Source organism: Rhinichthys klamathensis, unplaced genomic scaffold (genome assembly GCF_029890125.1).
Source record: "Rhinichthys klamathensis goyatoka isolate OS25496 unplaced genomic scaffold, OSU_Roscu_1.1 h1tg000679l_1, whole genome shotgun sequence".
NCBI lineage: Eukaryota > Metazoa > Chordata > Actinopteri > Cypriniformes > Leuciscidae > Rhinichthys > Rhinichthys klamathensis.
In genome coordinates, this window is record NW_026607111.1 from 157,732 (window position 1) to 173,182 (window position 15,451).

The 15,451-nt window shown below is 41.0% G+C and overlaps 2 protein-coding genes across 4 annotated transcripts in view; one reads left to right on the forward strand and one right to left on the reverse strand.

The window, feature by feature from the left end:
• Positions 1-661: 661 nt before the first annotated feature.
• znf526 (zinc finger protein 526) lies at positions 662-11,722 on the forward strand. The gene is made up of 8 exons (XM_056241854.1): positions 662-1,039; positions 2,976-3,357; positions 3,450-3,610; positions 4,213-4,320; positions 6,712-7,502; positions 7,598-7,724; positions 9,884-11,470; positions 11,554-11,722. The coding sequence occupies exons 2-8, from the start codon at positions 3,102-3,104 to the stop codon at positions 11,713-11,715; spliced, it is 3,192 nt and encodes a 1,063-aa protein (XP_056097829.1). The 5' UTR covers positions 662-1,039; positions 2,976-3,101; the 3' UTR covers positions 11,716-11,722.
• Positions 11,723-14,228: 2,506 nt separating this feature from the next.
• cicb (capicua transcriptional repressor b) overlaps positions 14,229-15,451 on the reverse strand; it is a 56,358-nt gene continuing 55,135 nt past the window's right edge. For all 3 annotated transcript variants that reach the window (XM_056241848.1, XM_056241849.1, XM_056241850.1), the window contains one exon: positions 14,229-15,077. In XM_056241848.1, coding sequence (XP_056097823.1) covers positions 14,791-15,077 — 287 coding nt within the window. In that variant the 3' untranslated portion in view covers positions 14,229-14,790. The remainder of the gene's footprint in view (positions 15,078-15,451) is intronic.

Here is a 15,451-nt window from a genome sequence, read left to right on the forward strand (position 1 = left end):
CTGGGTAGTGAAGTTCAACAACGCTCTCACGTGCAGAGATCCTGCAGCACAAGAATGGGCAGCTTTTCATTATTCTTTCATGCCAATGAACCCCAAATATAATAATACAGTTGTATGCGAAATTAGTAAATGCCTTTTGTATTAAAATTGCAGTAAAATAAAAATTAATCATTTAAAAATTAATATTTACGAATGAAAAGACCAGCATTACAGAACCCTAAACAGTACAGTCTAAAGTGTCAATTTGCATGAAAGTCAAATAGTGCTTTTCCCCTAATAATTTGGGGAATGAGAATGGAAATGTTTTGATGTCAATGCATATCACTTGCGTGACTATTTTCACTTCACTTCCAGTAAATGGCCTCTTTATCTGAGTTTTCCCATAGCATGACATGATGTGTTTTGAGATGTTTCGTTATTAACGAATTTATTGGTGGTTTAGAGACATTCACATCATGAGCTCTTTTTAAGAATGCGAACCGCCAATAAGCCCAAAGAAGAAGAAGAAGAAGAAGATTCACATCATGATACAGCCTCACATTCACATACCCTAGCATCAAAAAATGCTTCAATCACTAGACTGTCCATCACGGCAGCTAGAGTTTGACAGGCAGTTTTTCTATCCAATCAGCGCCTTGCACAAGCCACACGCGAACCCCCATGGGGCGGGGCAGCACAGAGCAAGAACAGAGGCCAGACAAACGGTACATTTCCATACCCACGATCTTGTTTACGTTAATATATAGTCAACGGGCAGTGCGTCGCGCTGAATAATACTGGTTTCTCGCGGTGAGAAACGCATTGTGAACACCGTATAGACGAGCGCTGCACGAGGGATTGCCCATCTGCAGCGTGCGAGGCGAGGTTCGGAAACGCTTGGGGAAAGAAGGCCTCCCCTCAGCGGTCTTAGACCTGCGGGGAAAAGTGAAGAGCGCCGCCTGACGACCGCCGTACAGCGGGGTGGCTCGCTCAGGAGACAGCGGTGCGCTGCATAAGCTCTGGCAAAATCTGAAGAGCGCCACCAACTGCTCGCCACAAGGTAAACAACTCGTGTGAAACCTGCTAAATGCTGTTGTCTGTGTGCACTAAATGATTAACGTTACTGCCTAGATAGAAGTTGATTGATAATAATGCGTATTGTCAATCAGTTGGATTTCAATATCTGCACCCGTAATAGTCTTCTCGTTTATTGATGGAGAGCAAATTGTGTACTCTTTATATTACACAACTGCCATATGCCATGAACGGACTAGGTAAAATATGAAGTTAAAGTATAATAATTCCACTTGACGTGCATATTATATTAAATGCAATGAAATATTAAATACATATTTTCATAAATATCTGACAGTGTTGACAAAAAGTAGGGACACAGCTGTGAAACCGTATAAAAAAGAGATATAAAGATACTAACCTTCTTTTCCCATGACCTAGTAGTACTATTAAAGTCCCCATGAAATCAAAATTGACGTTTTTTTGGCTCTCGGTATGAATATATTAGCGTTACTGTTATCTATAAGCTAGTGTGCTCCAAAACAATGACACAATTCACATTTAGGAGATATTAAGCATTCAAAACGTAGGCTGCAGCCGAAATCGCATACTTACTATACAGTAGGCGCAAAACAGTATGTGACAAAAGAAGTATGTCTGAATTCACAGTAGTACTCATAAAAGAGCAGGCAAAAAGTATCCGAATGACCTACTTTTTCCGGCGAGATTCTGAAGTGTGCATACGATGGACACTTTACTATCCTGTGAGGCCACAGGAGAGGATTGGCAGTGAAGTGACGTAACTGACGCTGGTAGGTCACATGATGGTAACAACATGGCGAATGTAGTATGTCCAGATTACATTTATACTACACACATTCATACTATATAGAATATACTTATTTAGTGGTTGTGAAGTAATTACTGATTCAAAATAAGTACCTAAAGAGAGAGTATTTGATTTCGGACATAGCCACCGTCTCTCACTTCCGCCAATGTGGATAAATGATTTTGATGACATCCCTCTGCACTTCAGCTTCTCATAAGATTTTCTGTCCAATCAAATGCTCTGTAGAATCTAAAGCGTCCAACCCCCTACATTATAAATAGATGCTGAAGCTGCGGTTAAAATCCATCACTTGTTCACACATTACTATTTTCTACATGGTTCGAACAGTGTATGCTTTACATTTAGACAAATGAAGTCTGGTTTTACGTTATTGTCATGCGAACTGTCGCAGCATGCACACAGTCTGCTCCTGTCCAGAGACGATAGCACAGAGCGGATACCAGACCAGAAAACATATCACACACACCCCTTTGAATTCTGCACAGAATGCTATATTTTAAAGTGACATGGAGGAGAAACGGTTAGAGATGAGGAGAAAACTGCGGCTTTACCGAGCTCAACGGCTCTAGCCTAGCTATGTTATAAACTAAACGTTATTGGCTATTTTTAAAAAGGGGAGGAGCTGTTGGATATGTCCCGCCCTGTCATCCTGTTTCAGTGAATATTACGTCAACACATTGAATAATGCTGCACGTTTTAAGTAATTCGAAGCCCGTCCTAGGCTGATTTGTATGCGGGGTACATATCAGCTTAGGACAGACTTCAAATATTAAACTTAATATTGCTACTAGGTTGAAAAACACTGATATAAATGGATTACTGAGTTATGGTCTGGTATTGAATGAAAAAATAAAGAGAAAATCAAATGAAATTGTACAGTTGTGTTAAGAACATTATAGCGACCATCTCAAAGTGGAAATGTTCCTTTTTTTAAACTAAATGACAGATAAAGTGGTGTGACATGTTTTGTTCCATGTCTCGATGATTATATGAATTATGTCTGTAATAACTATATAATTATTGGCCTGTGGAAATCTGCTCCTAAACGATAAATGACAATAAACAATTTGTCTGGGGAGTCTTCTGACAAATCTGTATAAGTTGGATTTTCTTTTTTTCTTTTTTGTTTCAGGTTGTTTTTAGGCTTAAGATTCATATCTGGCATGAGAATATATACTGAGCCCAGTGGCTGTGACTCATCATAACCCCAGCAAAAGTCTTCGCATCTGAACAGGTTTAGAACTGTTCTGAAGTTACCATGAGTGAGCAGGAGTATGTGGAGCATCAGTACATGTGCAGTGAGTGCCAGCAGCTTTTTAATACGCTGGAGGAGGTGCTGGTGCACCAACAGATCCACACCGGAGCAGAGGGGGACGAGGTGGAGATCCTGCCGAGCTTTGAGGACTGTGACGCTGGAGAGAGCCAGTATCAGTGCCTGGAGTGTGGAGCCATCCTCAGGAACCCTGACGAACTGCTGCTGCATCAAGAGCTGCACATGAGAGAGGCAGGCCAGGGTGAGTGCGGTGCTTATTATGTGTGCTGTACATGTCAGATTGTCTCCTTTGGAAGTGCATGTAATCAGCACCTTAATGCTTTTTTTTTTCAGAGCTATGTGAGGTCACAGAGGTGGATTCTGTCGACGCAGAAGTGCCAATCCAGTACCAGTGTCTGGAATGCCTGGCTCTCTTTGAGACACCTGAACTGTGGTTGGCACACAGACAGACACACAGCAGAAGCACCACCCACAGCAGCCTGAACACTGACACAGTGAGCACACACACACACACACACACACACACACCGATAAACAGAGCGGGGTATCCATGCAGATCTGATTAGCTCAGCTTTTGATTTGATTAGATTATGGTTCATTTGGGAATGCTCCAGCTGTAATTTTCATTTGTATATGAAAGAAATTCTCTCTCAGCTAATGAACCATTTGACTAGGTAGTTTATGAAAATGGGCATTTTAAATGAACAAACTTTGCAGTAATGTGGATACCAGCAAAATAAAGCAATGCTTAAGAAGTAGTGTAGATGTCTAATATTGACAGACTAAATAAACAAAACAAATCTGTAATATCAGATTCGAGCTAATAACTCTTGTAGTGTCAGTAAGACAATATTGCTGTCTAATAGAGAAATCAATTATTAATATAAGTGAAGCTGTCTACACTGTGAGTGCCACAGTCAGGCTCTTGAGGTGCTCAGCAAACAAGTTGTGTGGGTACATACTCAGAGAATAAAAGATTTGTCTTGTCATTTAAATAATCATTATCAAGATCATTCAAATGAATATTGATTAATCAGAAACTCTTACTGAAGAACTATCTTTTAAACAGTCTAATTTCATATGTGTTCTGTTTCAGGAATATGTTCTTCAGGCAGATGGTACAGTCACTCCGGTTCAGTTGCTTAATGTGCAAAATCTAGTCCTGGATGAACAGAGGGCAGGCCAGATCCTGACCCTAGCCCAGGTCTGTTGCATACTACATACATTTATACACACACAACAAATACATTCTTTAAAGGGTCATGAAACCCCCCTCTATCAGCTCAAGTCTAGCTCATAATCTTTTTGAAAAATGCAACTTAAATGGGCGTGGATGGCTGTGAGAAGAAGGGAGGGAGTGGGTGTGGCACGGCAGGGGAGAGGGGGAACTGTCATCAGCCAGCAGTGTTGCCAGATGTACGATAATTATCGTATTTGTACAATAATTTTGACCTCTGTACAATGTACGATCAATAATGAACAATAATCTCAGAGTTTTCAGTCGTTCGTCCAAACACACATCCTACCGCTTCTCTCTCTGACCCCGAATCATTTCGCAGGCTCGCCTGCCTGCACGTACACACACACACAACACGGTGTCGCCCGGCCCGCACGTCAACACTACACATTCACAAGTCTCCCGCATTAAGCATACAATTGATATATTATCGAAATATCTAAAATGTTCATAACGACCGCTTATTTAACAAAAGGCAAGTAAAATGACCAGGGTTACATTTTAGACACACACTCTGAAGGGATAGAAAAGTCCTCAGGACTTGGTACCGCATTACTCGCAAGACGTAACTTGCATTGGTCATCGACAAGGCCGAAGTCCACCATTCTCCAATTCTCGAAGCTCTCTCGGGTAAAATGTTTGCGGCACTTGCGTCCCATGATGGTCTCTCTCCTTTACTACGCGATATCACAGTTTGACATGTCTGTGGAAAGATCCACGTGGTGTCCTGAATAATTAAGAGACCGTGTCTTCTCATAGGATATAAAAACTCAGTCTCATTAATAATTATGAGAGACCGATGAGTCATCAACGCACTACACTGTGCACTGCCACGTCACAGCCTGAGATGAAGATTTTAAACCCGGAAGACGAAAATAGCTGGAAAAAACTCAAATTTAACCATTTTCGCCCTACTATTAAATCTAACAGATGCTAACATTGTCTTCAATGTTGTTCAACACACATACCTCTGTTAAAATCTCAGAAAATTTGGTTTAGGGTTTCATGACCCTTTAAAGGGGGTTTGTTATACTCTGATCTAACCAGGTGTGATGTGATAAAAGCGATGTTTGATTTCCATTTCTGTCGTGCTGAGTAGTCCTCCCCATTCATTAGTCCAAATTCCTGCTGAAAACCATAGTTAAAATATGGTGTCACAAAATTTCACTGGTATAAAATTAAGAATAAAAATCTTCTTAACCCTTGTGTGGTCTTCAAAACCCTATAACACTTTTGACGTTCCCGGTCAAAAATGACTGGCCTATAAAAAATAGCTTATGTGTGTGTTTGGGTAGCGTGTGTATGCATGTATCCACACATGCACAGGTCCAAGGGCTCGATGTTTGCAAGCACACATGCACATATGTGTACATGAACAAAATAAAAGTTTTTCAAAACAAAGTTCCTGGTGAAATTTTAAAGTAGACTAGTGTGATCAACAGTGCACATTTTTTTTCATATTTTATTTAATGTTGTGAAAATTATTCATAAATAATGCTTTTTTTACTCCAAAAAAAATTTGATGCCCACTCTCAGATAAATGAGGCCCACGATTAATCAGATGCAAATATAAAACCAGTCCTTATTGAAAGAAAACAAGTTGACAAAAAGTCTGCATCCAATAGTGGGTGATAATATAGCATAACAAGTGATTTATAAGGTATTTTTTGTAGGCCGGTCATTTTTGACCGGGAACACTACAAGTGTAACAAGGTGGCAAGGTGACATTTAGACAGTATGTGGGAACTTCAGTACAGTAAAGGTGCAGTAAGCCATTTTGTAAAACACTGTTGAAAGTGGATCGGAAAGAGCACCACAACAAACCAGCTGTCGGGGGCGTATACACTCATGATGGGAGAGTAGAAAGAGAGAGAGCAAGAGGGGGATTTGAAGAAAGAGAGATGGCTGAGAGACTTTACAAAAGAGTAAAGGTCAGAGGAATATCACTGGAAAATGAAGGGTTATGATCAGGCAAGAGCTTTAGGACTTTTCTTTTAATATAAGAAAAGCTTTCTAGCGCTGGAGAGGCCTGAAGGCCTGAAAACTGACGCTGAGGTTGTCTCTGCTCCATACGCGAGTAACATTGGTTTCCGTGTGTGTGCTGCGACTAACAACGAACTCTTGCTTGTATAAACTCGTGTGCTGTATGTTTATTTTTTGTTCTTCCGTGTCGTTCGTTTGTCATCATCTTAATTCATCGAAATTCGCTTAAAACATTTCTTGAATCCGGCCCCAGGTTGTTCCCACCTTATTCATTCTGAAGGGTCAGTGTGATAATGTCTGTGCCTATTGCTATATTGTTTTAGGATGTTGTAGATCCCTATTTCTTAGCTTACCTTTGTTGCTTTCATTTTTCAGGCTCTACGAGAGCAAGAAACCCCATCTAAAACTGCAGGCGCTCCTAGAACTATGCTAGTGCCAGCAAACGCTTCCCTGCCCGGCTCCACCTCTGCGATGCTCCGTCTACAGTTCTGTTCCGCCCAAGCCATCGCTGACGGTTCTGCCTCAGCTACTCTCCGAAAAGCTAAACTCCTCGCCCCTCTCTTACCTACCGATCCTATCCGGCTGGACAATGTGACCACTTTGAACCTTCTCCCTTCCTCTGGCCAGGTGAACACACTAAAGAAGGAAAATGAGGAAATTTTAATTATCCATCCTTATGAGTGTTCTGAGTGTAATCTGCTGTTTAGCACACCAGAGGATTTCCTTCAACACCAGGGGGAGCACTTCTTAGGCCAGGACAAAGAGAGTGGGGACACTGGGGTGATGGTGGGGTACGAAGACGGTTCTGGGGCTAAGGAAGATGAAGGAAGAAGCGACGGATCAGAAGAATGCAGCAAAGTTGGCAAAGTTAGTGGTGGGAGACGCACGTACACTGCCCGCTCAGCTGCTTTGGGTTTGACGTCGTCTGTCTCATCCGGCAATCTTCAGTGTGAGGAGTGCAAAAGAACGTTCACCTCTGCCAATCGCCTTGTGGCACACCTTCGTGTGCATGAACAAGGAACACACGAGTGCCCAGAGTGTGATAAAGTGTTTAAGAAGTTGGTGTCCCTTCAGACACACATGCGCACACACTCTGGTGAGGCACGTTTTCTGTGTGTGGACTGTGGACATGGTTTTACCACAGAGATGACTCTTATGATACACAGGTAATAAAACACACAAACTCTACAGCCAAACATCATAACTTGCTTGTAATTTGCATATCAAACATGGCATTTTTGATTTGTCTTCCCCACTTAAGGAAATCCCATACATCTGAGCCACTGCACAAATGCCCATTTTGTGCCAAAACCTTCACCAACATGACCAAGTTCTTGTACCATCGCCGCACTCACCGAGTACGTGAGGCGACCACTCCAGTTTCTCAGGTAATTGTCAGTTTTAGGAAATTAGCAATGCACAAGATCAGCATCATGTTGTCTATCAGTCGATTTTCAGAGATTAAATTTGTCTAATTTATCCGTATTGGTCAATATTGGATATATACCGGGCAATATTTCCCCTATATATCCTTTAGATTGTCTTTGGCACTCACAAAATTGAACTTGATCTTTAAAAGCAGTTGGGATGCACTGATAATACAATTCTGTCCAAAACTGATATTTAGGGGTGTCCCCGACTAAGGAGTTTCATAGTCGAATCAGAATCGTCAAGTCAAACAATTAATTTGCAGAATTAAATTAGAACAGATTATACCTTTCTAATAAAAAAAAAAAAAAAAAAAAAAAAAAGAATCAAGTCACAAGATACAGACCAAATGTGTGCAAAATGCCTAAAGTGCAGGGGAACATATATTCAAAACACAAGCCACAAATAGTTAAATTAGATAACCCTGAGTGATCAATAAATAAAATTAAAATAACCAAAGTAGCCAGAATTTTCTACTTTGTCTTTTTAACTGCAGAAACAACAATAAACGCTAAACTGGAGCGGCAGTCTTTTTAGCTAAAAATGTTCACAGCATCCAAAAATCAAATTAGAACCGGCTGAAATGTTTTGAAATCACTTGTACCCTACTACCCATACCTGATCGAGAAACAAAATCCAGTCTTTCACTCTGTCTGTCCGTTTGAGTTATTCATATTGTGTGCGTGGATAAAATATATTCTAAAACGCTTAACGTGAAAAACGTTTAACGGCTTAATGTCCTAAAACAGTTAAAGTATCAAATTAATGTACACACCTTATTAATAAAGCATACTATATAGCCTATAGAATAGCAGATGAGCCCAGAATACGAACGTAAAGCGTTTAATTACACGTTAAGCATTTTCCTCCCATAGAAAACCGTTAAAATAAAGAAAACGCTTTAGCCTACGTGACTTTCTATAGGAGGAACACGTTGCGTTCATATTCTGGGTTCATCTGCTTATCTGCACATAGTATGGTTTCTTAATAAGGTGTGCACTGTGTACATATATTAAGCCACGTTAAAGTGCCCTTTAAGCGTTTTAAAAGCTTTTTTTACGTTAAGCATTTTAGAATGTCCCGAGGAAAACCAACTTGTTAACGTTGGCCGGCAGAAGTGCGATCATGGTTTCTTGATGCTAAATCCAGCCTTGGAGAATATCCTTTCTGATGGTGTGCATCCACACTTTAGATTTTCTTATCCCAGATATTTTTAAAGATTTAAATCCCTGCAGCCGAGACCCTCCTCTGTCGGTCATAGATCGAAAGTGAAACTTAAATCTGTCACAGGGGTGGTTGGATTAATTCATGCATGCTAAAGATATTTATTAAAAGCTTCTTTCTTTGCACATTTTGTGGCATGATCCTCGTTTCATAACACCTCTTCAAAGATTCGACCGGGAGATTGGTAGTCGAATCAGGCTCCTACTATCGAATCTTCGACTATACGGGGTCACCCCGACTGATATTCTGATAATTATTTTAAATTTTTTTGCTGATAAGCGACAAATGCCTCATATTAAAATTCTATACTGTTTTGTCTAAATAAAAAATAAAACACTAAAAACTAAAATCAATTGTTAAAATGCTACAATATAACACATTATATTGTACAGGATGAAAAATAGATTGCTAAAGATTACATTTAAGAGTATTATTAAATAATGACATTGCTTGTTATCTATGATCTAAAGCTTAGTCAAAGTTCAAATGTGAAAACAGAGGAAATGAGCATCTACAATTTAATATTCAGTATTGGTGATGATTTTCCTTTTTTTTTTTTTATATGTAAATAAAAAATTGTAAATAAAAAACATCTGGCTGATAACCAATATTGTACAGATATATTGTCCATCCATTAACATTTTTTTATGATTGCATACTTGCACTAAGGTCTAACTTTGCATTTCCCTTTTTTCAATTTGTAATTAGATGCAAATTAAGAAATATAGAATGTTTTTTTGTTTTGTACGAATTTACACTGTTAGTGCTGTTACTTGTTTCATCCACATAAACTGCAGAACCTAATAATTACACAGACCTATTATACTTTTCTTTCCTTAAGATGGAACTGAATGTGAACTGTTAACAACAAGAAAACATTTTCTCCCATCTGCAGTTTGTACTGGCACAGCAGTCTCCTCTCTCTATCATCCAGAGAGCAAGAGAACGAGAGACTGCTTGGAGGAAAGAAAGACAGTTGGTGACAATTCCTCCTGTGAAAGATGACAGAAAAGAGTCAAGCGGCACAGGTCCTGTGCTCATTGAAGGTATTGCTGTGGTCTCCCAGTCTTCAGAGCCGACAGAGAATGGGCTTTATGCTGAACACTCAAACACAGAACAAGACCAAAATGGAGGGAAAATGCTGACAGACGACCCAAACCATTCAGCTACTGCCTATGTGGAAGGAGGAGGAGGGGGAGAAGAGGAAGGTATACGCAGGACTCCTGCTGCTGAGGAAGATCCAAAGTTTCCGTGCTCTATCTGTAAAAAAAGATTCTCCTCGCAGGTCCGTCTGTTGCGCCATCGCCGAACGACTCATATGACCGAAAGGCGTTTTAAATGCAACATCTGTGGGAAACCGTTCAAAAAGCAAATCCATCTGCGAAACCACCTGCGCACACATACTGGCGAGCGGCCGTTCCAGTGCAGCGTATGCGGAAAGACCTTTTCCTCTCTTGCTAATCTTTCCCGCCATGGACTCACACACACGGGAGTTCGTCCGTACCGGTGTGACATTTGCCACAAAGCCTTCAGCCAGTCGTCAAATCTACGTCAACACCGTCAGCATCTTCACAGCAATGCAACACCCTCACCCTGTCCAGACTGCTCTGCCACTTTTATCCGTCCTGCTAAACTCGTAGCTCATCGTTTTCTTCACCACCCAGGGTCGCCGGCACCTTACCCCTGCCCGCACTGTCCCGAGGGGTTCTTGCGCAAGCGGCAGCGAGACATACACTGTCTGGAGGAGCATCCCGACCTGACTCAGCCGCACTGCATCTCCCAGGACACCCAGGTTAGCGGTCAGCAGGGTTCAACAGATGACACCGAGCAACAAAGCGCTCCTTCACTGACCAAACCCAATCTGGATTGCACTATTTGCGGCAAGCGCTTAAACTCTCCTGCAAATCTTCGCCTGCACCAGCTAAGTCACGGACTTGGGCCCGGCCGGCCACGAGGCTCCAACTCCGCCCTTGGGAAGTCTCATCCCTGTCCGGTGTGTGGAAAACTGTTCGTCTCAGCCTCAAGCGTTACGCTACACCAGAGAGTTCACACCGGCGAGCGCCCGTATCCTTGTGCGATCTGCGGAAAACGTTTCCGCCAGAACACGCACCTGCGGGAGCACCTCCGCACCCATTCGGGCGAGCGTCCGTTCCGATGCGAGTTCTGCGAGAAGGGCTTTGTGCAGAGCATGCATCTGGCAGAACACCGGCGTACACACACGGGCGAGCGGCCGCATGCTTGCGGTGAATGTGGAAAGACATTCAAAACCGTTTCGAACCTTAGGAACCATCGGAAGACTCACGCTCGCTCCCAAAAGCAACAAGAGCCGGAGCACAGCGGAGAAGCAGTGCTCGCAGAATCCAACTCAGAAACCGTTACTGTTGTGGAGGCGTCTGAGATGGACATGGCAACAGCAATACCATCTTTCTGCCAGCTTGGACAGCCGCAAGTCTTTCAGATACAGACATCTAACCTGACACAGGTCTGTATGCTTGCTTTGCTTTGTGCAATTTTGTTACAATTTTTGTGCACCAAGTAATGGTTTATATTTTCTCACTGTTTCAGACTCAGGGCACTCCCACTATCATGTGTAATGAGTTTGGAGAGACTATAGCCATCATTGAGACCAGCGGAGACCTGGCAGAGGCCATCGAACTGTACCACACTGCACTGGAGGGTGGGATCAACATGGAGGCCATCACTGTGGACAACCTGCAGTTGTTGTGAAAGAACAGTGACCATCATCTTGGAGATTTGAATATCATGATTAAAATGAGCTCAAGTAATCTCCGATGGGTCAGAACAAGCATTGAGACAAAAAAGTTGAATTAGGCCGTCTAAGACAAGGTGTTGCAAATTCAAGACATTGTATTGATTTCCATTGAAGTTCTTGAATCATGTATGAATAAGTATATCTCAAAAAGCCACTCTAATAGATCCATTCAAATATTTTTCAGCCTTGTTTTGACTTTTTTGAGACAAAAATACGGCTGATTTTAGAGGATGCAATTGAAGTCTGTGATAAAATTGCTCCTGTTTTGGGACTAGGAATGGAGAGTCTGGCTTGCTGATGACACTCTTGTTCTGACAGAAGGCATGATGGCACAGATTTAGAAAGAAATACACCCATAGACAGTGGAGCAAGTTGATACCACAGGACGGCTGAAAATGATTCCTAGTTTACATTCTGACCTGCAGTTCTTGCGAGATTGAGCTGAAGGACAAAACAACAGGGAAGAGGGAAAACAAAACATGTTAGTGCTCATCATGGACAGACATTATGCACCATCACTGCGATGGACAAAGGGTTCCCCATGCGTTACATACATCACATTTCTGTCTGTACACTGAATGTTTGTAGCTTTTTTTAATGTTATGGTGCTGATTTGGAGAAGTCTTGCTAATAAACTTAAACTGTTCGTCTCTGTCTCGCTTGCAATTGCTTTGAGGAAGTGTAGTTCCTGTAAACAGAACTAACCAGAAACCATGATGTCACCTTAAAGGGATAGTTAAAAACTGAACATTCTGTCATCATTTCCTCTTTTTGTTTCAAATCTGTATGACTTTATTCTGTGGAACAGGTATATGATATCTTGAATGTTTCAACTGTTTTGGTTCATACAAAAGTCAAATGTGGCCAAAACAACATGGGAACACGCCGACTTTCATTGAATGAACAAAAACACACTGACACACTTTAAAAATAACTGTTCCACAGACGAAAGAAAGTCATACAGGTTGAACAATGTAAGGGTAGGTATATGAACTTTTTTTGAGTGAACTTTAAATCTATTTTGATGTTACGTCTATTAGTCTCTCCCATAGACTTTAAAGGTCTCTCCATACTGTAATGGGCTATATAGGTTGATTTCCTGTACAGCACCAAATACCCACAATGTAGCATACTTGCACATGGACACGACCCATCATCCCTTTATTCTTAAAAATCACGTGAAGCATCTAATAGCTTGATGAACTATGAGCCTTCCAAACCTCAACTTCTTCCCCAGTCCAAAAACTGTCCAGTGAAGAGTTAGTACTTGCTCTTTTTGTGTAGCATATAACAGAGAAGAGGCTGTTTATTTGAACATCTGTTTATTTGTATACTGAGAGATACAGTTAAAATGTAGAACTTATCAGTATAAAGTATTTATTTGATATGTAAAGCAGCAAAACAAGGTAACGCATTAACAGTTTATAACCATATTTCTTTATTTATCCTTTTGTTTTACAATTTTATTTCCTGTTACTGGCTTTGTTCCTTCCAATGATGCTTTTGCTCTTTATTCTGATGGTAGAGTCTTTGGACTCTTACGGCATATATGTACAACAAAGACCAGCGTGCAGGGGAAGATCACCGTTGATGGCCTCCCAGTCCCACCTTACAGCCTTAAAGTGATTGAGAAAAGAACCATAAAGTGACGGGAGGAGGAATGAAGGGGAGGAATGTAAGTGGCAAATGGAATGAATTATCATAATAATAATAATAATAATAATAAAAGTATACAACTATCAGAAAGATATTTGGAGTGTCTTACATCAAAGGCCTATGTAATTCCTGGTAAGAAATAAAGCGTGAATACCAAGATAAAGAAAAATGTTTAAAAAAAGGTAGTGGAAGTGCCTCTAGGAGTGAGGGAAGAGGGTGAACTCATCCCTCTGTTTCTGCTAAAGAAAGAGTATATTAATAGGAATACAGTGTATATATAGGTTATAAGGATCAGATCCACAAGAACAACAAAGCATTAATAAGAACAGTAATAATGAGAGATAGTTTTATAACATAATGACCTGTAGCATTACTTTTTGAAAAATCAAGTTTCTTCTCTAAAAAGTTAATAAAATTCTTATGGTAAATTTTCAAGAATATATTCCCAACATTCTCATTGCTCTGTGCTTCACCAGCTCATGAAAAGTTGAATAAAAAAGGCAAGGAAAGAAATGTTTAAATATGTGGAATCTCTTAATATATGGAAAAACATAAATCAATGGCAATAATGTGCCTGTTGACTTCCCTTCCATGACCTTTTCCTTCATGGCTAGCCAATCAGAGGCTTTGGAATGACTCCAGTTTGATTGACAACCACTAAAGCCAATCATAGGACGAAAGGTTTCCAAATGGCAGCACACAGTTCAGAGTCCCTCTCCAAAGGTTTTCAGTGCCTTAACAAAGCTCTCCGTTAAAAATGTCTTCAAAATTAAAACACCACAGAAGAAATAAGAACACAAAATATCAAAAATAAAAGTCCAAGTCTTCATTATCACTTAAACTCAGTCAATGGAGGCCCGCCTCACAATGACCTGCAGTAACCCACGAACCAATAACAACAAAAAAAACTACTATGTGGCCAAACTACTGCCAATCAGGCCATATGAACAAAACTCAGTCTGAAAATGGATTGGGTGCCCTCATACATCCCGCCTTTCTAGAGAGATCAGCAGCACTGTGACTTCACTGGCATATAGGACAGGCCCACTAGTTTCAAAGTCCAAAGGAAGCCTAATGACTAGGATAATGCTGTAAATTCAAGAGTGTCTGTGTTTATGTAGGCAAGTGTTTGCGTGTGTCAAATGTTAAGTTTTCATAATTCAATGTCATGTAAAATACTGAAAAGTTTCAAAACCCCAAAGTGTTTTGAGGCGTCTCCCCTCATCTTCTCCATAGACATGAAAATTTTGCTCTTGCTTTTTCTCTCTATGTCCTTCGCAGTCGGTCATAGCAGAGACAAGACAACAAATGTAGATCATGCAGACGTTGAGGGGAGACATCTGGTCTTCAAGCCATCCGTCTGCCCGTCAACCTCATCTGGTAGAGTCCTGTGAATCGCCAGCGTTTCTGGGCTCCTCCGGGCTGTTCTGTTCCCGCTCTCGCTCCACATCTCTTTCCTGAGGGTCTGCCCCCACAGCCATGTCACTGATCGCCACCCCAGAAGGCCCCGGTAACGAGGAAAGATCTGAAATGCCAGCCGATTCCGACGGAGCTGCTGTTTGCATGATCTTTTGCCGGACCTCACGGATCTTGAGCTGTAAGCACACCTTAGTGGGAAAGATATCAGCGTATCGCGCCTGGAACGCAGCAGTAGCTTGAGCTATTGATCGACAGAGAGAGGGGCGAAAGGGGGAGAGAAGACAGCATTAGATGGAGACAGAAACTGAAAATTAGAGGTTAACTACTATTGGACTATCCCAGGGACGCCCAACTCAGACTCAGACAAACAAAGCTAAAAGTTTTGTTCTGTCTCTCACACAAATTATTTTTTGAGGATTTATGAGGAAAAAACAATGTTACGGACGTGACAGTTCTGGAAGCGGCACTAAAACTTTCACAGAGACCTCAAACAGAAAGCACAAAGCCTTTAAAGTGAATTTCGTTTTGTATTAATTGTGTCTTAATTTTAATCAATGTTTCATCAACCAATTACCTGGATTTAATAAATAAGAAGTAAATATAGCAGACATTAGA

Excerpts from the sequence above, each read along its gene's own strand:
- znf526 (XM_056241854.1), top strand. The coding sequence starts at position 3,102 with ATGAGTGAGCAGGAGTATGTGGAGCATCAGTACATGTGCAGTGAGTGC. Across the intron at positions 7,503-7,597 it reads ATGACTCTTATGATACACAG|GAAATCCCATACATCTGAGC; the intron begins GTAATAAAACAC and ends TCCCCACTTAAG. Across the intron at positions 11,471-11,553 it reads AGACATCTAACCTGACACAG|ACTCAGGGCACTCCCACTAT; the intron begins GTCTGTATGCTT and ends TCACTGTTTCAG.